General features: G+C 39.1%; 1 protein-coding gene across 1 annotated transcript; it reads right to left on the minus strand.

The window, feature by feature from the left end:
* Nucleotides 1-13419: 13419 nt before the first annotated feature.
* Nucleotides 13420-23372, minus strand: STEAP1 (six transmembrane epithelial antigen of the prostate 1). The gene is made up of 6 exons (XM_010574576.1): nt 23306-23372; nt 22242-22249; nt 20817-20921; nt 18177-18689; nt 16527-16691; nt 13420-14147 (listed from the first exon to the last, which is right to left on the minus strand). The coding sequence occupies exons 1-6, from the start codon at nt 23367-23369 to the stop codon at nt 13890-13892; spliced, it is 1113 nt and encodes a 370-aa protein (XP_010572878.1). The 5' UTR covers nt 23370-23372; the 3' UTR covers nt 13420-13889.
* Between the last annotated feature and the right edge of the window lie 676 nt (nt 23373-24048).

A 24048-nucleotide genomic window follows, 5' to 3' on the forward strand; every position in this document is an offset into this window, starting at 1 on the left:
CACTGCCCCCCGGCCACAAACCCCTCAGGCCTCCGCAACGCCCCAAGCACACGCAGACCCAGACGCAGGGTCCCCCGACACGGCGCGGGGACCTCGCCGGTCCCTGGGCGAGCTCACCGGCCCTGAGGGGAAACGTGCCTCTCCCCCCGGGCCCGGCCCTGTCTCGGCTGCTCCGGCCCTGGTTTGTTCTTCAGCGGCAACCCTCCTCCGGCTGCTTTTCCTTATTCTCTCCTGGCAGAAGGGTGCTGCTGGCTCTCAGCCGGTGCCGGCTGCAGGTGAGGAATCATAGAGTCATAGAATCATAGAATACTTTGGGTTGGAAGGGACCTTTAAAGACCCTCTAGTCCAACCCTCCTGCAATGAGCAGGGACATCTTCAACTAGATCAGAGCCCCGTCCAACCTGACCTTGAATGTTCCCAGGGATGGGGCATCTACCACCTCTCTGGGCAACCTGTGCCAGTGTTTCACCACCCTCATCGTGAAAAATTTATTCTGAGGCGGTGTTGGATGTCCCTGCCGCCCAGGCCAGCTTCTCTGGGTGTGGATAGTGGGGAGGTTGCTCCCCACGTTTGCTGCGCACCCGGTGTACTCTGCGCAGGTGGGAGTTGTGCTCTGATTTCAGTGTTAAACAAAATGAGAGGCCATACAGGGTTCAGCCACGTAAAAGCGAAGCTAAACCTCAAGATCTGAACTCTACATTGCTTGGCCAAGGAAATTTCCAGCTGAAAATACATGGAGCTTTTTTTGTGAAAATGTGAAGCTTCTGATTTTAATATTTTCTGGTTTACCAAATAAATTCCATCTTTCATTAGGCTGTGCTGTATATATGACAATGTGTAACCCTCAACCCTTTGTGTTTAACACATTTAAAACTGACCAACACGTATAATGATGTATGTCTCTCATGTTGCAGCAAAAAACTAACACATGCACACATGACTGAAAAGGAGCCATATGATCGCAGTGAAACACTGAACGTACCTGTTTTCATCCTTTGTGTGTGCATACTGGCTTGTTTCTGTATTGCATTAATTGAGGACTTAAGCAGAATGAACCATTTAATCAATTCAAACATTTGTTTCAATATATAATCACAAACAACCATGCTGTAGAACTGGAAAAGAGGGCTGAGAAACTTTTCTGTTGTAGTTCAGAAGCCATTTCCCCCCAGTTATTAAATAAGTCATTTTCCTGACATTGAAAGTGTGTATTTTTAAAGTATTTTTTAATTTGGTAAACAGGTGCACAGAAAACCTATTGCCTGTTTTTCCAAATCGCATTTTCAGCTCCCAGACAGTGAGGACAGGGTTGATATTCCATGGAAGTCAATGGAAAGGTGAGTCCATTCACAGACTACTCAGAAATGAATTGGCCCTTTCTGTGTCTATAACTAGCATATCAGCCCTTCAGTTTCATGTTCTAATATTGTCCTTTTCTCTACTATTGATTCAAAAGTCATTATCCTAAGCTTGTTTTTCTGTGGCCAGTACAACTACAGTAGTATGAGCTCAAAAATTTTAGTCCAACTAAAAAATGTATCAAAAGAAAAAAGCAGAATGTTCATATTATTTGTGGCTGATTGTCCTTATATGCTACTTTATGTGACTCTTGTAGCCATAAAAGTATTGACATTAAAATAAGCATTCTTAATTTATTTGAATTATAGTTTTAATAGGAAGGCTGTAAGTCTGAATGTTTGTGGGATTTTTTTGTATTATTACTGCACCATAAATTCTTGATCAGAAGACGGAGACCTTTAGGAGATGATGCATTAGAAGATCTGTGTTGATTTTGTAACAAGGAGAGGGCTTTTTTCTTACACAGATATAGTAAATGGTTAATGATCCTTGAATTCTGTTACCTGTTTCTTGTGCAGCTGTTGCGCCTGTGATTGCTCACTAGGTACATTTTCCATGTGAAAACGTCACAGGTTCTGTCTTCCAGCCTGTGCTATGTAGGGTGTGCCATCTCTGACCCTGGTCTTTCATACCTAACCCACTTGGGTTCCCATGGATGTCATTCAGTGTCATTTCTCACCTACATAGTTCAATTCTTCTCCAGTTGTTTCTCCTGTTACTCTGTGCAAACCTACCTAGCTTTAGCCTTTGTGCATAGGGGTAAATGAGGAAACTTTTGAGTTGTGGTCATTTACCAGCCTCTTGCACAGACACCACTAACTTGATATCTAGTACATTTAACAATTAAAATCAAGGCAGTTTGAGGGATTTAGCTTGGTCCTATGTTTTCCTTGCACCTTTTTGAGGTTTTGCAGTTTGAATATCCTTATTTGAAATTGGGACTAAAACAGCTGCAGCCTCCCTTCCATTGCTGTGTAACTGATCCATTCAAGCAGGAGAACCATAAAGAGGTCCCCATTTTGCATGCAGTTTAGCATGAGAGCAAGGGTATATATGTACCTTTTGTATAATTAAACTCTCTGAAAAATTGGACCATGTCTCTTTAGTGAGAGGATGAAATTGGATAGTTACAGTTCTCTCAAATTATATACAAAGATCTATGGGCAACATAATTCTCAGATATCCTGTTAAAGGGCTATCTTAAACAATCTGTTAAAAAAAATATTATTTGCTCTTAGCAGGTGTTTTTCTTTCTTTAGCAAAGTCCAGGGCAGCATTATTATTTCTTCCTTTAAGGGATGGAACATAACAAAGGAGTTTCCAATTGGCAAATGGAAACAGATATTCTGGTTCTTCCTCTTGGCAAGGGGAAAGCAAAGCCCCGGGGATTTCCCCGTGGAAAGAGAGTGAAAACAAACACACAAAAATTTGCTTCCTATAAGGGCAACAAACCCAAATACAATCATTTCTGGCATACCACCCTCAACACAGCTAATTTTGTAACTTAGCAGAAAAATACAGTATTTCCCAGCCAGGAACATTCAGGCCAACTAATTTTTTCTTATGGCAGCCTGCAATTACTCTAAAAATAAAACTTACACCTCTTACCCATTCTTTATAAGGTCAAAATTGATCTGAGAGATTTAGAAAACTGAAACCTATTTTTACTTTCTTTTGTAGAAACAAATGGTAGTTTTGTTCTTTGCTTCTTTCTGATTTTTTTTTAATCTGATGTCATTGTTTACTTGAAAATATGTTGGTTTTTAATAAAGATACTGTTTTTTTTTAAAAAACCTAACCACTAACTAAACAAAGAACAAAAATGAATGGTAAATACCTCAGCTAAAACCTCTTCCCTTCCTTCACTCTGGATTTCATCAATTTGTGATGTCCCCTTTTCACTAACCATGCAGGTATCACTACTTCTTTCAGACCCTGTAGGATCTGAATTTTAGTAGTCAAAAGCTAGGAAAGAAGGACAAACTGAAATACATAAATAAAAACATTTAGATATTCTTTTGAGGAGGAGAAAGGAGGTGAGGTGAGGAGAGGCAGGGGGGAAGGGCAAGGGAAGGGAAGAGAAGAGAGAAGAGAAAAAAGAAAAAAGAGAGAAAAAAGAGAAAGACAGAATGAAGGAAAGAGAAGGAAAGACTTTATCAAGCACATTTAATAAGCCATCGTTGAGAAATCATAGGAAGTCATGCAAAACAAGACAAGGTATCCTCTTCCCAAGAGGATACCCAAATTAAGGGTGATTTGTCCAAAACAGGGGACCCCCACAAAAAAAACCCAAAACCCAAAGCAACCAGAAGTACAGGAGATCCAGGCTTACAGTTCTATTTCTAAGGCAATCTGAGTAGAAAAACAGTGAGGATTGTTTCTTCTTTTATGATCTAGCAGATTAATTTTATTCACCAGAAAGAAGCTGAAGGAAGGAAACCTCTCCTAGCTTTCTCGGAATATGGTTTTCCATAGCTATTGTTGAAGCCCAGTTAAAGGGTTTCAAGACCTTTGTTCTTGGCTTTGTATGAGCACAAGGTCATGTATGACCTTTCCACTTCTCCCTGTAACTCTGAAACAACATTTGCTTTGTGGTCTAAGTTATAGAAGGTCAAAATTTTTCTTCTTGGTTTGTGGCTGCTCATCTTAGAAGGCATCTACAAAGTGAGACAGTGGGTTCTAAAAGTGTGATCTTGTGCCTGCAATAATTGTTGGACCCAAAGCCAGAGGAAAAATAGATTACTTTTGTAATGCAAACAATTAAATCCAGAGCAAAACTTTCTGTCAGTTGACTTGTTAACCCAGAACAGACATACATTCTTCGTAGGGAAGCATGGCTATTGCAAAACTGAAAAACTCATTTAAAAGATGATAATACTTGCCTGAATGCTAAAGTAGCTGAGGGAAACATAGGCTAGATTATGGCTTGACCACCATTTGACAGCCTAAGACTAGCGTGTTTGTTTTACTGACAGGATTTTAGCTCTTTGAATTCAATTTTCCTTCACAAAGCTGCAGACCACAAGTTTTTCTTGAGAGCAGAAGCAAAATGAAAATTAATCAAGATGACACTGTGCAATATGTAGCATCGTGGTTGTGAAAACATAGAGATATATCACTTAACATGTAAAATATTTGTAACCTTCTTATTATATGTACATTATCATAGGTTAGGTCTTCAGTTACTTTATTCTGAACATTTTGTTTCACTGAATGGGACCATGCCAGCTGTGTAAAATACTCCCTGACAAATAAAAATGAAACTGTGATAATTCAACAGCAACTTAGCACTGTGAGATGAAAATCTGTATCTTTATAGAACAATGAAATACTGATTCTGTTCTCAGTCCTGTGAAGATTTATGTAGTTAATTCCACAGAAATGAACTGAGGGCAGTGAGTTGCTACAGAGCCTGAGAGTTAAGCAGTTCTTTTCAAGATCAAGGCAATAGCTTTTTCTTCAGGATTTAAGTTGTCATTCCCAACACATTTGTTTTCCAGCCATAAAACTTAGAGGAGTGTATCAGTCTGAGAGATTTCCTCTCCAAGTATAGGAACATAAGAAACACCCTACTTGGTTAGACCAATAGCCTATCTAACCCATTAGTACATGTTCAAGAGCAGCAAAACAAAATGCTGTTTAAAGAGAGCGTGCAAGCCTGGCTTCTGTATTTTGTACTATCCTCCCAAATCCATATTTGTCTTAGTGATATCATAGGGTACATGCCTGCAAAGTCCTCTTAGTGTTGCTTTAGGGGCTGTTGGTTCTGAATTTGTCTAACCCCCTTTTGAACCTGCTGATGCTGTTTGCCTCCACAGCCCTCCGTGGCAGCAAGCTCCAGAGGTTCTCTGCCCACTGCATAAAGATGTACTTTCTTAATCAGTTGTAAATTGATCTGCTAGTTTCATTGAATCATCTCTGGTCCTGGTAATGTGGATTCGGTGAAAAAGTTCTGTGTTTATCTTAGCCACTGTCTTCAACATTTCGTAAACCTTGGTTTTATCCCCTTCGACCTTCTCCTCTCTCATTTGAAGAGCTTCCACCTTTTTAGTCTATTCCTGTAAAGCAGCTGCTCCACACCTTGATCACCTGAGATTCTCTTCTCTGTACTGTTAGGTTAAATGATAAAAGGCTAATCATGGTGAATACAAAGATCCAGCGAGGGTCAGAGGGGCGGTAACAGGCAAAGGAACCTCAGCAAATGAAGCCAAACTGCCTACTGCCAACACCATCCAACGGGAGTGACCAGATCATTGTCCCTGGGGTGAAACCCACCAAGGTGATCAAGGGAAGAAACTTTTTCCCCCAAAATGTAATGTGAACTAAAGAGGTGTTTTCTTAAAGGGATGTGGGACTTGTTATGGTATGCAAGGGGAAGAAAATTATCTGAAAATTATTATGGGCTATTTTAAGGGGATTGTGAGAATGTGCAAGACTTCCTGTGGGTTGTTTAGGAAAAGGACCAAAGGTGGGGAAAGCAAGTGATCAAGGTGGATCAGGGAGGAATAAGAATGAGAAAACAGAGGGAAAAGGGCATTAAAAGGGCCAGTCAGTATATGATACCCCCCTTCCATCTCTGAAAATATTTATGGGCTCTCAGTTTCACCCTGCTTCATTCACCCACCCTCACCTCATTCTAGTAGCTAAGTGTATCCCATTCCTGCTTACCCTATGTACGTCATTTTCCTCTTCCTCACCACTGGCGTTCCCCACCACCAATTTTCCCTTATTCTTTTAGCAACTCAGTGTCAGAAAGGTGTAAGAACCCAATTATGTGAAAGAGTTTTCAGGCAGGAACTTAGAAATAACTAAACAAGCATAGGATGTTAAAAAAGGGCCGAATGAAGCTGGGCCGTTGGTGAGGAGGAGATTTTGTGGTTAAGCTGCTGTGTTGTGATATGGAGTGCTCCAGGCCAGGCTCTGGTAATGGAGAAATGGTAATAAATTTTAGTGCTGTTCCCTTGATAAAGCTGTCTTGATGGTGGGTAAACAGCAGAATAGAGTCCATCCCAAACAGTGGAGAAGGTGAACAATTTATTGGTAATTGTGTCAAGGAGAATGCAGACCTGAAGTATTTATATGACTGCAGGGGACAAACTTGACTCTGAATAGCTAAGTAAAAGTCCCATTGATTTCACTGGGAGTTTTGCCTCTGCGAGAACTAAATGGTGAGGATTAAATATTTGCAATAGAATAGCGATATCAGAACAAGGATAAAACTAAAGTTATTACGAATTACTTTTCTGAATATAGTCTAATGGACCATCTAATTCTGGTTTCAGTTGGCTCCTTATTTTGCATAAGTAATGTTTAAGAATGGCTTAGCTTCATTGTGTCTTACATAAATGTTTTCCTTCATTTAGCACAACATACTGTACACTTTACCAGGAAGTAAAGCAGCCATGTCTGCTCCACTATAAGCACAATCTGTTTGAAGATAACTCAGTTTATATTTAGATTGTTATGAAGAGTGGAGCAATATCTATGACTCATATCTCCCCAGCTTCAGAAACAGTGTTCTTCATCCATAATAAAATCATAGGGCTACATCTCAGAGAATAATTCCTCCAAGTCACAGAGCCACTTACAACCTTGCTGGTGTTCATACCTATCAGTGGAATTTGAACAGATTTCCCCAGAAATGCCTCAAATGGTATTTCAAGGATGGAGAAGTGGTTGCAACTTAATAGGTTCTGCAGGCCAAACTCTGCACACACCTGGCCTCTTTGTATTTGTTCATGCCATTCCCCAGCTCCATGTGGATAACCAACCCTCATATCCCCTCTGTTTCAAGGATTCACTTCAATTTTTTCAGACTCTCTCCCATCTGTCATTCACTTGTCCTCCATTTTACCCATCTCCCCAACTAAGGATTTCTGTTCCCTACTATCTTGATGATGTTGCATTCATCTTATTCAGTATCCTCCACCTACTTATTTTCCCCCTTCAATATCCATTTGGCTTCTTTACTCTTTCCTCTCATAAGAAAATCTGAGCACTTGCAAAGTCTCCTCTCCTCATTGTCCCAGATCTCCAATTGTCCTGTTCCTTCCCATTCCATGTTAATGCCTGTTTGCATAGCTTCATAGTCCCAGACTTCCTCTGCCCCAGAATACCCTTTTGTCTGTCATTAATTATCTGGGAATAAATAATTTAGGATGTTCATATCCTTGTGAATGTACTAAGTCTATTGAAAATTAGAAGGCAGAAGAGAAAGCCATCATTATTTTAATTATGGGTGCTGTCAAACAATTGTTAGACTGCTAAACTCTTGCAGAGGTGCTTGAGGTGCCCTGCAAGTGGCTTGTTTTTCTACCCTTCTGGCTTCTTGTTTTTTTTTCTTGTTAAAGATTTTCTGTTAGAACACTTAGAATATTTTTGAATGAATGAGATGCACTGTTCAAAAGTTATTCTGGTATATGCACAGGTACAGGTGGACATGCAAGAGAGAAATGCCATTCAGTTGTATATATGTCACAGGACTGGAAAAAAAGGCAGAGAAAAAATTAGAGATGGGTTATGTGGCCATTCCTTAAGTCCAGCAATTAGATACTTCTCAGCATTTCAAGTAATGGACACTTTCACATGGAAAATTCTTTTTCAGTAGAGTACATCCAACAAAACAGTGTAAGAATGTATATAAAGACTGCACATGACTGCAAAATACAAGATTGACTGTCCAGTGCAAAAAAAGTCCACACTTGCCTCACTTCTTTTTTAATAATGAGGTCAAAAGATGAAATTTGAGGACCAAATACTTCTACCAGCAGCAATGGTAGTATTCTACCAGTCCCACAGGGACTACACATCTTTAATCAAGTCAAGGATATAGCATATTTATCTCAGTAATATACTTCCGTGCTACAAAGATGAAATATACATAAAAAGAAACAAACAAAAAAAAGACAAAACAACTGTATCTTCTGTTGCATCATCTTTATTGGAAGTAGCTGAGGTCTTTTTTATAAATTTATAGTTTTGTTCACTGACTGGTTTTATATACTTTCATTTGAAAATCTCTGAAAACTTATTATGCATACTTAATAAAGTAGCCTCATCACCCCCACTCAAATGTGACATTCAATCTACGGAAAAGTTCAAACAATGATGCAGAAGTTGAACTCTGATGCAACTGAATTCAATAAGATTTTTTTAAAGAGTCCAAGGTCTCACCAAAAGAAATTATTTTGCCATCGGCAACAAAGCATGCTGATGGGATGAAGAAATCCTGCCACTACTGAAAAAAATCAGTGGCAATGATCAGCCTTTGCCAGACACTTACAGTGACGACAGCAGACTATATTCTCCAGGGGTGGATTCCGCATGTTTTAAAAAATCTGTCTTTTTGTTTTGTTTTGTTCTTTTAAATGATTCTCTCAATGCCATTTTAACAAAATCAGCTTAACAGAAATTAGTCTGAATTTCAAAAATGGTTAACATAACATTTCATGTTATCAAGGGACTGTACTAGAAACCATGGATGTAGCAGAAAAGAAGGGAAGACGTGAGATCATCATCTCTACAAATGAAGCCACGCAGTCCACAGTCATGTAGAGGTCAGTCAGTTTTGTATGTTTTTGGTGACAATTTCTAGAACACATTTTTGCCTAGTGATTCATGGAAAACTAAGAACATGACAAATAAGTGAAGCAATGAAATATTCTTGCTGCTGAAATAGGATGAAATAACAAGTTTTGAATTTTAGAAGCACTTGCAACTGTGCAGTTTAAGCTGGTTTAAGTTAAGCTGCCCCTTTACGCCATTCCTCTTCCTGTCCTTCCTGCTGGCATATGTGCGTGGCTGTCAGGTGAATGAGACCAGTGTATGGATCTGGCTGAATCATTCTTTTCCCTGCATTACTTTTCAGCTGGATCCAATTGCCTGGTCTGATTAACTCTGTAGCTTTAAACACTTGCAGAACTGAGAGAACAGAGAAGGGTGGCCAAAGGGAGGGACTGCTTACAGTAAATGCTGCTGTCAACAGGAATTTACGTTAAACTATAGCCAGCACAGCCCTGGCTCTAGCTTTCTGGGCACTGATTGTTTGTACCACTTCTAGAGAATAGTATTCTGGGATCTGACTACCCCAGGTAAACTTGGCATAAAATTCCTCAAGTCCCTTCAACAATTTATGAGTGTCTCTCCAGAGTTTCAATTTTCTCTGACTTAAATACATCAGGGACATACAACAACTGAAGGAAGTACTTTGTAGCCTTCGCAGAGGCATTGCAGAACCACTTACACGAGAGTGATGGATTCTTACTCAAAAATATGCCTGTATTCCTTTCCTCTACTCTATGCCCTCACCATTCTTGAGCTTTTCCTGGTCTTCGATCAGTGTTTTCAGGGATCATAGGTCTCCCTCCAAAGCACTCCACAACTAGCTCAGCTTTCTCTTCCTTCTCACAAAATCTCCTCTGAATGCTAGAATATGCAGTCTGTCAGTTAAAAGATCTGTCAGGAAAAATGTGCTTTCATTACATCCCCCTATGAAAGTGTCCATTTTGCTTTTCACATCTTTGTCTTCTCTCCTTTGGAGACTCCAGGCTCTGCACCAGCATGGGGAGAATGGTTTCCCTTGACTGAAGCCGTTTTTATGGTTCATGGCAGCAGCTCTTCTAGAGTCTACTGTGCCTTTTTACTCTTATACCCTGGATGTATATGACACAATGGCAGCTACAGCATACACTAAAGCATTTAATAATGCACAGTTTTATAAAAGTAATCAATGGTATACAAATAAGTGCCTAAAATTTGCACACATGTTGATTTTATGTATTACAGTAGTATATAGGCATATTAATACACTGAATTTTGAAATAGGTACATAAACATAAACTAAAAGGAACATATGCAGTTATTTTGTGTTGAACTAAATCATGTCTATTACAAAGGAAGAAAAAAAATACTGTCAATAGCATTTTCTTCCATAGCCCTTTATAGACCTTACATGACCCTCCCCCCTCACTATTGTATCTGAATGCCTTAAAAGCTTGAAAATACTGTTGCAATGTCCTGTAAAATGTTACTGCTCCAGTTCTGCAGATTGGGAAGTGAGTTACTTAGAAGTAGTTTACTAAAGACTTAAAAGCAGGGAAGAGACTTGATATGAGGTCTCAAATTCTGCCTGTAAGCATCCAGTGGTGGTTTCTAGAGAAATTGCTAGCTGTGACACAGAAAACCTGGCTCCTACTTCAGACAATCAGTAGGGAAAAACCTGCTTGAATGTTTGGATGTCATGTGTGATTTTAGGAATAACTTTGATAGACAGTATGAAAATTTCAGCTGGTAGAAGACATTTCTGGGTATGCCCCTGGGCAATGCTAGAGAGAAAAATCTGAAGTGTGCTTAATGTCCCCAGCTGAACGATGAGTGTAAAAGGTCAGTTTGGATAGTATGTGATGATCTTGAAATTGGTTTTCACCTGTAATTTATGTTAGGATTTCAACCCATATTAACAGATTGAAATTAATGAAGTTATGCTAATTTGCACTACCGTGTGTAACAAGTGCAGAGAGCAGGGTATTACAGTAGAACGCTTCATTAGGACATGATTTCTCAGCCACTTGAAGTGGGATGAATCTAAATTTATCACTGCTGCACCATGAATAGAAGACAAATAAAGATGTACATTACATACATTTTCTCTAGTACTTCCTGAAAGGAGTTCTGTGCTTGTGACGTGCCCTGTTCTGACTTTATGCACTAAATACAATGGTACAGACAACAGTTCCTTCCTGCTGCTTAGATAAAGTAGTAGAACAGATGGCTCAAAAACTTTTTATGAAATGTTGAATATAGATACTATATTTACATGTTCATGGAGTTCTTGGTCTGTTTTCTAGCAGTAGTACCTATAGTGATTTTTGCAATAAGGATCTGTCAGTCTCCAAATTAGACAATATCTTACAGATTCAGAGAGAGAATGTTTTAAGAACCTGGGCAAAAATTTCAGAAGGGCCAAACCAACTTTGGAATTAAAGTCCCATTTTTAAAAATTACTTAGTGGCCTAAATCCTACTGCTGTGCAGTAAGCTGCAGACTCCAAAGGCACAGAATCTTAACTTCCAGCTTCTATTAACTTCTTAACCATATTGACCAGACTCCTCTACTCAATGCTTACTGATCTAGCTGATCTATAACACAGCCCTTGTGCAAAAGATTTCAGTTGGTACTGGTGATAATAAAGTGAAGTCTTGAAGCCCATTATCATTCCCCTGAACTACTTTGCTCTCTAAATGCATATACATATTAATTTGCCCTGATTTTGTTTTTATACATGCCATATGAATAGCTTTGAATGGCTTCTTCCAAGAAGTGCTGTCATTCACCTCTTTTCAGTTACAAAGGATCAGGTTCTGCTCTCTATGCCACATGCTTTGATACCCCTGAAGCTGTTTATATTCCTCTGTGTCAAAGGGTTGGCTTCTCTGATCAGCTGTAAAAAATTAGGTCAAGTATTCGATCAGAATTTAACAAAGCTGGAGATTGAATTAAATTCTCCAGACTTTCTAAGTAAGGGAACAACAGGGCTGATTCTGGAGAGCACAATTTAACACATATTTCAATAAAACCAAATATCATTCTTTTCAACGGATGTATACAGGGGTTGCTTGGAGTACTTACAGTCTCAGCTTTGTCCTAGGTAGTAAGTTTGAGCACACTTTATGACTAGGTAGTGGATAATACAGAAGATAAAGGGACTTCTTTATCATTGCACTTGCCTCAACCTGTTCCATTAGAAAAATGATTTTATTAATTTTTTCATGACTCCCAACAACAAAGTGCAGGTAATATTCTGAATAAGCCTTTGGCAAATATTATTCTTCATCCCTAACATGACTTCTAAAAGATTTTATTTATTTGTTTTATAGAAATGTAAATGCTAATGCATTGACAACCATACTTTTCCCGTTCTGTTTTAGAAATTTCTTAAGATTCACATTGCAGACTAGCTTTCTGTGTTTTAGAGAGTGTTTGCCTCTGTCATGCATTACTGATTTCATACATAATGCCACTCACTTCTCTTCAGTCTATACTATACAGGCCACCATGTCCCCAGTTATTTTCACAGTACTACATTAAGTGCAAATAACAAGGCCAACTTTTAAGTTGCAATAACTGAATGGAGTTATAACCAGGAAAATACAAAATGTAGTATCCCTGTAGCTATTAAATTTGTCTGTTATTTATACTCAGTGTACAAAGTCCACAAACGTACAAAAGAATCATTAGCTGCAGAATCATTAACACCATGTATTACATATTTTTTTACACCTACATTGTTTTCCTGTTTGTTTTAATACCAGAGCCATTACCAATTACAATCCTCATTCAGATGATCCCAGCAATAGGTAGCATCATCAGTCCAGGTCTTAGTCAACTCATGCAGGGAGAATGGCAGAAATGTTCCTGATGCTGGGTGAAAATATTAACTACTGCATATTTAAAAATAGATACTAACAAATGAATTAATCATTTAAAACATTCAGCCAGACCTATGCAACCTAAGGAAAATGAGGTTTAATTAGCATATATGAAATTTTTTGTAAAAGCAAATACATTCATAAGCCATTTTACATGAAAATGTCACCAAATCAATGTCAAGATTCAAATGTCTATTTTTAATGTTTTTCTTCCAGTCACACAATTGTGCTGGCCCTAGAGTAAACAGTAAAACACATTTACCTGACATCATGAGTTATCCCACTGGAATAATTTGTGCGAAGAAAGTTTAGCACATGTCAAGGGCTGCAGGCTTAGGTCAAAAGCATGGAAAATTTCCAGCATCAGAAACAAAAGAATGTGTTCATGGAATAAAAAGTGGGAAATGTTTTATCGTTTTAAGTAAACAGAGACACACCTAGTTCTGTATAAAATGGAGATCTGAGTCTAAAAACTCTTTTTTTAGACTGTGCCCAAGCCTCAGGAGAGATTTACCTTGTAAAGTTCCCTGCAATTCTGCTTGCTCAATTGTCTAAGTTCAAGACCTGGTGGGAATACAGTTTCTGTCTGGTTTATGTGCCAAGGTCCCCATTCTGCAGAGTGAAACATAGGATGCAGGCAATAAGGGGGAATGGGATGATAAATACTTTAGCTGTTGTCCCATTATAATACTGAGATTTAACAAAGGAACAAACATGGCTGTGGGAAGCAGAAAGCATTCCTGGGTTCTGTGGTGTAATCATTTATTTATTTTCTGTGGTCATCTGGAGCAATGATTTATGATTTCTTTTGCCTACAAAAGAATTACGATTGAGGCAATGAAGCCCTTGGATTTTAAAAGCAGTGAGTCAGAAGAAAGAAATGATCAAATACCAGAACACTGCATAGATTAAAGTGTAAAATGAATGTTTCCACCTTCTGTCTTAGAAAAGGTCCAAATTGCATCATATATCCCATACTCCTGAAGTTGAAATGAAAAGTGAAAAAGACACATCTATGAAAAATATGAAAACAGAGCTCACAAGTGAACATTTCATGGCCTTGAGCATATTTACGTACATAGACAGGAAATGTCCATATTTGATCTACAGTCTGGAAGTCATGCTGGTTTGATTGGTTTGTGTGTTAGCTTCCCAACCACATCTGATCTTTTTTATCCTCTTCCTAAAACATGGGAGGAGCAGTATGCATTTACAAAGCAGAACAACAATAGGAAGAAAAACTGCTAGCATAAATGAAGGTGGTGTATACCAGATAAATTGGTTAACATCAACCCACTTATTCCAAGCAAACACCAGTGCATGAACAGTGCACAGCAGCAGAGCTAAATATCCCATCTTGCTCTGAAAAAAGAAAGAAAATAGTAGGCTATTTATTTTTTCCAACTTGGCAAAAAGAGTACTGTTAAGCAAATATGGAAATCAGGAAGGGCCTTAACCAACACACTTAGTCAAAGAAGAGACCTTTGGCTTTGAACTAAAATTTAAGAACTATAATTCAAGAATCTAACTGTACCCCTCTATGCCACCGCAAGAGAAAACAGATGAGGTATATTTTTCAACTATTGCGATGATACTTAGCTAATATACAGAAGAGATCACGGATTACAGGCTGTCGTGGTTTACCCTCAGCCAGCAACTAGACACCACGCAGCCGCTCACTCACTCCCTCCCACCCAGTGGGATGGGGGAGAAAATCGGGAAAAGAAGCACAACCCGTGGGTTGAGGTAAGAACGGTTTAATAGAACAGAAAAGAAGAAACTAATAATGATAACGATAACACTAATAAAATGACAACAGCAATAATGAAAGCATTGGAATGTACAAATGATGCGCAGGGCAATTGCTCACCACCCACCGACCGACACCCAATTAGTCCCCGAGCGGCGATTCCCTGCCCCCACTTCCCAGTTCCTATACTAGATGGGACGTCCCATGGTATGGAATATACCGTTGGCCAGTTTGGGTCAGGCGCCCTGGCTGTGTCCTGTGCCAACTTCTTGTGCCCCTCCAGCCTTCTCGCTGGCTGGGCATGAGAAGCTGAAAAATCCTTGACTTTAGTCTAAACACTACTTAGCAACAACTGAAAACATCGGTGTTATCAACATTCTTCGCATACTGAACTCAAAACATAGCACTGTACCAGCTACTAGGAAGACAGTTAACTCTATCCCAGCTGAAACCAGGACACGGGCTATTCTGGAAAAACAGTCAGTTCTCAGTATCTCAATTTATAGATGTCATCTGTATCCTAAATTACTTTATTTCTGTGATAAATTGTTATGAGTTCAAAAGCAGATTTATAAGTGGCTTAATTGACTGCAAAGAAAAATTTTAAGGTCAATTAAAATCAGAAACTCTAGTAAGTCTAGCACTATGACAAAAGCAATTGCAAAACTACAGGAAACTGAAGTCTTTCATTCCACTTACTTACAGTGATAAATTTGGCTTAGGATGTCTACAAAATTCAGGAGTAAAGAAAATCTTATGCTAGAGTTACTAGTAATTTTGAGTTTCTTGTTGCATAACAATCTTGATATTGTTAGAAAAATGGAATTAGTCATCAGTGAAGTGAAACACTGCCTTTCCAAGTCGTAAATCTACAGAATCTGATTTTCAAGTATAAAGGTTATTTGTTTATAAAACTAATCCAATATATTAGTATTACTCTTCTGGGTTTCTTCACCATGCTAATTTAACACTGAAAGCAACCATGTGCTAGACTTGTTCATATAGATTCCCTGTAGAGCTGAAAACTTTTCGTACAAATGATGCACTTCATAGAGTGGGCAGAATTTCATATCACTAATTGTAGGAAGAGATACATTTCAGATCTACTTTTCAAATTCAGATCAAATTTTCCAATGCTAAATACTTGGTAGGTCACTGAATTTTCAGATTTTGGTGTTCAGGGACCTAATTCAACACTTGCGTAACTCTAGTGTGATCATATTGATGTCAGCAAACCCATCACTGATTATTACTGCGTATAATACAGGAGAACTAACAGCAAACCAGATACTTAGGTGAACGAAACAAGCACATCTGTAGCAAACTCAGGACTGGCTGGATTTGATTATGCATCTGCTCTAAGATGTCTCCTTTTCCGAACACACCTTTTTGGAGGGGATTATGAAGCTAACAATGCTGCAGATGGAAAGCCTTTGCACTTATTACTGGGCAGAAGCCTTCTCCTGGACTTTTCAGCCACCTGGTACTGCTCAGGCAGTAAAGAATTGCCGAAACAGCTCCAAGGGAGCAACAAGCAATTCTCCTTGTGTAGTGGAATCCCATGCTGTATGGGAACAGCATTGGCTGGTTCAATACCACCTACTCCTAATTCAGCAGGACACAGGGCATTCCTGAAACATAAGATGACCAGAAGATGACTGAAATGCCTTCAGCACCAGAGGTCTTTGACCTAAGAATAGGTCCTGAAGAGACAACTGCTGCTGGTCACCAGGTCAGAGGAGCGAAAAGTGGTTTGGAGTTGTCTTTCTTCCCACTTCATACCCTGAACCTGACAGCCTTTTCTCCTGACAAAATAACAAATGAAACAAGCATTTCTTGCAAAGCATTTAACAAAGAGTACAGAACAAACTTTTAGATTCGTTTCAGTAACTCCTCTGCCTTTGATATTTCTAACTCCTAATGGTCTTTGTTGATAACATACAGTCCTACAATGAGGACTAATGACATGCAATAATGACATTTATGCATACCTGAATGTAGTGGAACTCTCTCCAGGTCAAAGAGTGACTGACAGATGGGATTGATGTTATTGCCAACAAGGCCAGCAAAGCAAGTCCCAGAATTCCTAGAGACACATAAATCTCCATTCTCCAAACATCATGTTCAATCCAGGCGTTTTCTTTTTTTTGTTTGACCTGCCAAAAGAACACCATATTTAAAATGACAGACTGGCACACTTAGCCATTTATGTGAAATACAACTATTTTCACCATAATATTCAGGAAATAAGCCAAGAAACACAGTATTTTTGCTTGTTTGAATGTCTCTGAATGTAACTGCTATTTACTTCTGACGACAAAGTCTCCGCTAGTACCTGTAGAGCAAAGGTGGGTTTACGTGAGAAGAATTTAGACTTCATCAGCATCTTGGCCCAGGAGAGACTGTTTCTGAGGCCTGTTAGCCTGCCTTCACAGCAGGAGAAATCTTATTCTTTGACAAAAAAATTCCATCTGTGGCTAAATACCATATCTGGGAGATTATACCAACAGGAAATATATTAACAGCACTATTTTAGGGAGCTAATTCAGCAGGCATTCTTAATGATGGTATCCTGCCAGGATAGTTGTTTGGCTCTATTTTTTTAAAAACAACAACTTGGTACATTCAGCTGTACTGAATATGATGGTTGGTATGAATGAAATGGTTGTGATTTTAATAAACTGATGTCAAAGCTTCTCCTATTTATGAGAACTTATAACAGCCCTTTGATGCTGCTTGTGATCACCATGGCATAATATGCCCCAAATATGATCATTTCTTCATCTTGAGGACTGGAATCTCAAGGAAATTTCTGGTAATCCATTCAAATCAGATTACTGGTAAGGCTGATTTCAGAGTTTTCAACGGGTAGTTTGACTGTTTAGAGAATTCTTAAGAAGCTGCTAACATCATACTATGCTTTTAATAAAACTCTAGATTAGACTTTGAGGGTAACAAAAATGCACATTTGCAGTCTATACCTTATATTGGAATATTTCTTATACTGCAATACTCATGGCACTCAAGGCGATATGCAAGTATTAGGAACGCTCTAGTCACAGAGGATCTTAAAGAGCTTTGCCATCCCATGACTCAGAAGCATGATTGAAATTCTATCTTTTAACAAGTTAGTGTGGATCAGCCCAATAGTGGAGCCATCAGTGTTCACAAATTTAGTTTCTGGCAAGTGCAGATTATTGTGATTTAGCTCAGCCCTCCTTCATTGCTGGCTAATTCACTTCACAAAGAATATGTCTAAAAATGGTGTGTGCTTGTTTTTTGTAGATAGTTAGATTCCACTGGTGCAGAGATTAATCCATGCTAAACTAATAGTGTGCCAAATACTTAAATGTTCCTGCGAGGCAGGTATAATTACGTGCATTTTACAGAGAGATAATAAATCCCAAATGAAGAAAATGACTTATTTAATACACACTGACGCAGCTGTGATGACTCTTGACTCTATTACATGCTTTAACAACTAGGTCCTCCTCCATCCCTTAACAGTGCTCTGTGGGTATCTGCTTCAAAATCAAACGAAGGCAATGAAAATGGCTTTCCCTCCCATCCAGATTTGCTTGAATGACCAAAACAAAGATTTTCTGAATACAGAAGGGTTGGCATTTGCATGCCCATCGTACCTGCTGGAATGCCCAGTTCAGCAGCTTGTATCTGTATGATCTTCTCATTGGGTAGCATAAGCTGTAGCAGGCGTGCATCGCAGCAAAGAAGAAACTGAGAAGTCCAAATTGCTTTCTTGATAACATCCATCTATCCAACCACTGGGGAAACCTTTTATACTTGGTGCCAAAGTACAGCTGGAAACTAGCAGCTAATATTCCTGGTAAATATACTAGTGCTAAAAGGGTAATTGAAACCACTGGTAAAACTTTGTTTATGACAAGGATTGGAATTTTATAGAAAACATTTTCCTTTCTGATTATAAAAGGATATATGACATCTCTCATAGCAGTGTATATAAATGTTAATAATGAGATCACAGATGCTATCTTTATTGGCAGGTGCCACTTGGGGAACAGGTCCTGCTTGCAGTGTTGTTCTGAAGAGTCTTCAAACTCACCAAAATGGTGTGCTTGATGCAAATTAAAAAGTGCAGCTGCTTCTGGTGGATTGGTGACTTGCATATCCACATTCTGGGAAGGACAGAAAGGAAATTCCAAGTGAATTCAAGAGAAGATTAAAAACTTCAGTAATGACAGTACTTGCCATCATGGCACTGAAACCATATACAAAACATACACGCTATTAAAGACAAGGTAGCTTGAAAACATAATGTTTTGAACAGCATAGTCAGTAGTTGAACAAGGCACTTTTAGCATAGATTTCTCATTTGTTATTCATTATCTGTGGTGATTTCAAAAGAGATTTTAATTCCAGGCAGTTAACTACACTGCAAGGGAAGAATGATTACATTATGTGAAGCATCATTGCAGTTTCTTATGATATGAGCCACAGATTTCAAATGTCAAATTTCAGCTACAGTCTTGATGCAGCCCAAATAATATGCACAATAACAGAATCCAGAGTCGAGACAATAAAATATTTCATTCAGTCACTCCTATTTTAATGACATTGAATTGGGGGAATAAGGATGTAAGTAGAAATGTTTGGGATCCACCATATTAGACCAGCTGTGCATCCGTCAACTCCAGCATCAAGTCCCATGGTCTTCTTCCTCTCCTTCACAAATGTAATAGTGTCCTCAACTTTTATGAGAACTTATGAGACTGAGTCACTTCAGTTTAAAAAGCTGAATTTTCTGCTGCCAAGTAAGCATGGCTTGATTCTAGTTTCACAGAAGATCTTGGCAGAATTATCACAGACTTTAGAAGGAGCTAAGCTAGTACAAAATTTTAGTGTAATATTATAAACTGTTTTACACTGAGATAATATATTTAAAGATTGTCCCGTAATTATAGTTCATGGAAGAGGTACATGATCAGTACACATACAAAGGGAAAATACATGTACCAACAGCAGGTCATTGCAATTGATGCAGCAGACAGCTGTCCAGGGGTGGAGAACTGCTAACATTAGGTAATAAACATATAAGTCCTTTAATATTCCAGTGAAATATAAAGTAAAACTGAACTAATGCTGCAATGCCTCAGCTTTAGAATGCCTGATGTGGCAGATGTCCAGACCTCCAGAAAGCAAAATGGCACTGTCCGTTTTGAGGAAGGCAAATACTAGTAGTTTGAAAGTTGTAAGTTAGTGTTCTGCTAGGATACAGGAGATCTTCCTATCTCAGCAATATTATCTGCCTTTATTCTTAAGAATCAAATATTACATTGAAGCTGATTAAGCAGTCAATTCAAACAAGGTACTACTTGTAAATAATGCAAGGGTAAGTGGGTGTAAGTCTTGTGTTCTTCAATGATACATAGGTGTTTTGTTTTAACAGAGAGATAAAAAATGTACACTGCTCTCTTGCTGTAAAATCCTAACTGGAGACAAGGTAGCCCATTTCCCACATGTCTAACTGACTTGTCTACAGTGCCTCACAGTAAAATTAAAGGGCATGGTCTTCATTAGGATTTTTTAGCTGAATAGCTACTATGTGTTTATCTGATGATGAAAGCATATCTTTGTAACAGTGAAGGTGTAGCCTAAGTAACTTTTATTCTCTAGTCTGTGCAGAAAAGTAGAGTGTAGTGTATGCATTGCAGACTCAGAAGTTGGTATAAATTACACAAACTGAGATTCACACCTGAACCAAGTTTCACCTATAGATACTTGTTTCTTGAAGAGATAGTCTATAAAGCCTAATTCAGTATTTCACAGACTGTGAGACAATTCACATTAGAAAGTTGTAGCTTGAACTACTTCTGTGCATAAGCAGTTACAGAGGCAAATGCTGCTGGAGTGGATTTTTTTTCTGGACTTTTTTTTGTGATGTGGAAAACTTACTGAATGCAATGTGGCAATTATGAAGACTCCCCCAATGATAAATTTCATATTCCTATATAAAAATCCCAAATTATTTCTACAGAGCTTTGCTCATCTGGTAAAATGCAACTAGCAACTAACCTCATGTAGTTTTTAGCTGGCCCAAACTGTGTGTTTTTTAGCATGGACTGTGATTAAATTGAATGAGATGTTCTTTATCTTTTTATCTCTTCATGTCAATATTGTGATAAGACTTTAGAAGTATTGATGATATGCCAGTGTGATGGGAACACAGTGTTTCTGGACAAAAGCGAATGAAAGACTGCAATATTCTGTGTGACATATGAGCTGCTTTTTTACAGAAACATTACCAAGTTGCTAAGGTTTCCTGTATTTCTTCTGGGCAAGATGCTCTGACCTGCATTCTGATCAATGGTGTGATTATCACCTTCCCTCTTCTCCATTGCAGAAACTCCCTGCAAAACAAACACAGGATGTAAAACAGGTTTTGAAATGCCCTGCTGGAACTTTGAAGCCTATTTTCGCTCAAAATATTTTGTTCCCTCTCCTCTGCCCATCTGCTGGAGAAGGTACAATAACCTAGGGAAAGGAAAGTCTTTCCTCTGAGAACAGAAAAGCTCAGCTTGTTTTTTAAGTAAAGCGGAGACTAAGAGAGCGTATGAATCAACAGAATAAAATCACTGATGAAAAATAATAATTAAGCTAAATGCTTATGTCACCAGTGGAATGAATTAATTAATTCACGCTGAAAGTTTCTAAATTGCAACAATAAAGTTTGAAACAGCTTACGGAAATAACATGTAAAATGTTACGAAGATGGATTTTGTTCATGACACTTGCTGAGGCAAGAAATGTGTGTTTCCTAATATTTTTTAGGTTTTAGGATTTAGGTTTTAGGATTGGTCTACCTGACAGTCACTCTGTGGCTTTAGAGGTACATTCTCCCTTTGATATCGTCAGGAAACTCATGCTGTTCCAAGGTACACTGGCAATACTCATCACCCACAAGTACCAGCAGAAATGGTTGTAAGGTACTAAGGACTATAAGAAATCAGAAGCCAGGAAAAAAAAAAAGGGGGGGGGAAGAGAATGGATAAACTGAAAGAAACATTTCTGAAAATCCTAGGATAGCAGGGAAGACAGTATCCTGAAGACTGTAAACTCAAGACAAGGACTACAAGGACCCTCCTGTAACAAGACCTTCCCATGTGTGCCTCATGCTGTTGCACGCTGCAGGAGAGGCACCAGCACCACACCACTGGCAGCTCAGGGTGCCATACCACAGTGTGACTTTCTGTGCTACCTTTAAGACAGTGACTAGGTAGCTCCTCCATGTACCTTCCTACTGAGCAGCTGAATTACTAGATACGAAACTGTTTTGCTAACTACTGATTCTTTTATATCCATAAACCTTTTGGGAAATTGTATGGACAAATCAGACTTTAACAGTTGTCCTTTTTTTAGTGTCTGGTTCCTTCAGTGGATGAGTCCTACAGTCTTGTACTGTCTGCTATGAGGGTTTGCTTTCTGCCAGGCCACCAGACTCTGAAGCTGAAGTATTCTCTTCCTAAGTATTTCTCTTTGGATTTTTCCCTCCTGCTAGCAAGCTCTCCCTTTGGGCATAACCTTTCAGCCAAGTGTTGCAGAGTAGGGTCAACAAGAGCTTCTGTCTGAAGGTCAGGCTGTTAACCCTTTCCTGCACCAGCTAATGGATAGTTTGTCTATACTGCCTTTCTTACTTGTCTACACAAGAAAGCATAGGCTGATGAAGGCACATTTCTATCTTTCCCCCCTATTCCTAAGGCTAGTGTCAGTGATTTTATCACAAGTTTTGGGGTATCAGATAAAATCATAAAATCTCAGCTCCTGCAGTCCCATGATTCGTTAAGAATTTCTACTCTACATATTTTAATATTCTGTATTTTCAGCTGTTACAATGGCAAAAAATAGTTTACAAACAGAACTCAGTATAATGTACTTACCTGGAAAAAAACACTAACAAATACAGTAAGCTCCAGATCTATTTTTAAAAGAACTCAGAATATGAAGGGCAGTCACACTGTTTTTGAGGCCCACCCTCTGATTTTTAAAGTTTGATGTAGAAAAAAAACCAACATGTAAACTTATTGACCAACTTTTTACTCTTTTAGGTAGAGACTGACTTCTTAAAATTGTTTAAACAGCTTGTGGCTCAGACCCTTTTAATTTTTTTTCTGTACTGATCTCTGTTGAGCTTTCAAGCGTTAATATCACCAGTCTACATGAGCTTACACTGTGATCCCAGCCACTTCATAATTCTCCTCTTCTGACTACCACACTATCTTGAGGGTCCAAATGCATATTTTAGATTGGGAAGCTCTGTGTGGAAGAATTTGACTCGCCTGATTCTCATGCTGCTATCACTCTTCATTTAGAAAATTTAGAAATGAAGAGTCCAGTAATAGCTTCTAGCTAAAGGTTTGTATTGATGAGGATGTAGTAAATGACATCATGACGTGAAAGAAAAAATCCATGAGCTAGAATGCCAGCTGCTGATCCTAAAAGCTGATTTATTGGTTCTTCTGGGAAACAATGTTAAATACAGTGTTAACGGTTTATGCAGGAGAAGACGAAATGGAAAGAAAAAAGAAAGTGTGTGTGAATGAATGCATGTGCTCATCCCTGGAAATATGGGTTACAGCCATGCGACTGCATGCAAGGAAACATAGGTGCTGAACTATAATAGTCCACTTAGCTTCTGATACCAGAGTTAACACAAAATTATTTCTTGGGTACGCCCAATAACAAAGCGCTATAGTAGTCTTGGAAAACCCTAAACAGAAGGCACTTATAATTCCACTATTCAGTGCCTTATGAATTGCCAGAAAGGAGTCATCTACAGCATGTGTCTTTTTGGAATACATCTGAAGAAAAAAATTTAGGAGTCCTGTGAGAGACAGAAACTAATCAGTTACAGCCCTAAGTCACAACTGTTATGAAGGAGAACAGTTGTATTAATGTCCATCCTCAGTGCACACCCCATCTGCTCTGGGAGGCAGCTGTGAATGAGGATGGAGAACGTCCAGCTGCAGAAAGCCAAGTTTCCAACGCTGCGAGTGCGCTACTGCATTTTGTACTGAGCAAACAGGCTCATTGTAACGCTGAACCAACGGGGATCCGCGCTGTGCAGACATTGCCCCGAGAAAACATCATCCAAAGTCAATGAGAGGTTTTCCTGAGTAAGGGGTTTCAGGGCTGGCTCCGCGAAAAAAGAAGAATGGGTAAAATAAACAGGCTATGATAATAATGACGAGGTGGCAGAAGAGGCGCGGGACAGCGACTGCATCTCTCTCCTTCGGCACTATCGGAAAACGACAGCGTGGAAGCGCTGGGGATAACCGTCTGCGGTTTGAAGTGCCTGCTGCACCGTGCGGGACGGTGTGAGCACTCGGGACGCGGGCAAACAACTTTCTTGGAAAATTCTGCTGGGCTCTGTGGAAAACCTAATAAAGACCCGGGGGCTTGGAGCGGGAGAGCGTCGCCCGGCGTTTCTCCCCGGGCAGAGTGCGCGCCCGGGGCGGCCGGCGCCGGCCGGGGCAGGGC

The sequence above is a fragment of the Haliaeetus leucocephalus genome, unplaced genomic scaffold, assembly GCF_000737465.1.
Source record: "Haliaeetus leucocephalus isolate CR32 unplaced genomic scaffold, Haliaeetus_leucocephalus-4.0 Scaffold0, whole genome shotgun sequence".
NCBI lineage: Eukaryota > Metazoa > Chordata > Aves > Accipitriformes > Accipitridae > Haliaeetus > Haliaeetus leucocephalus.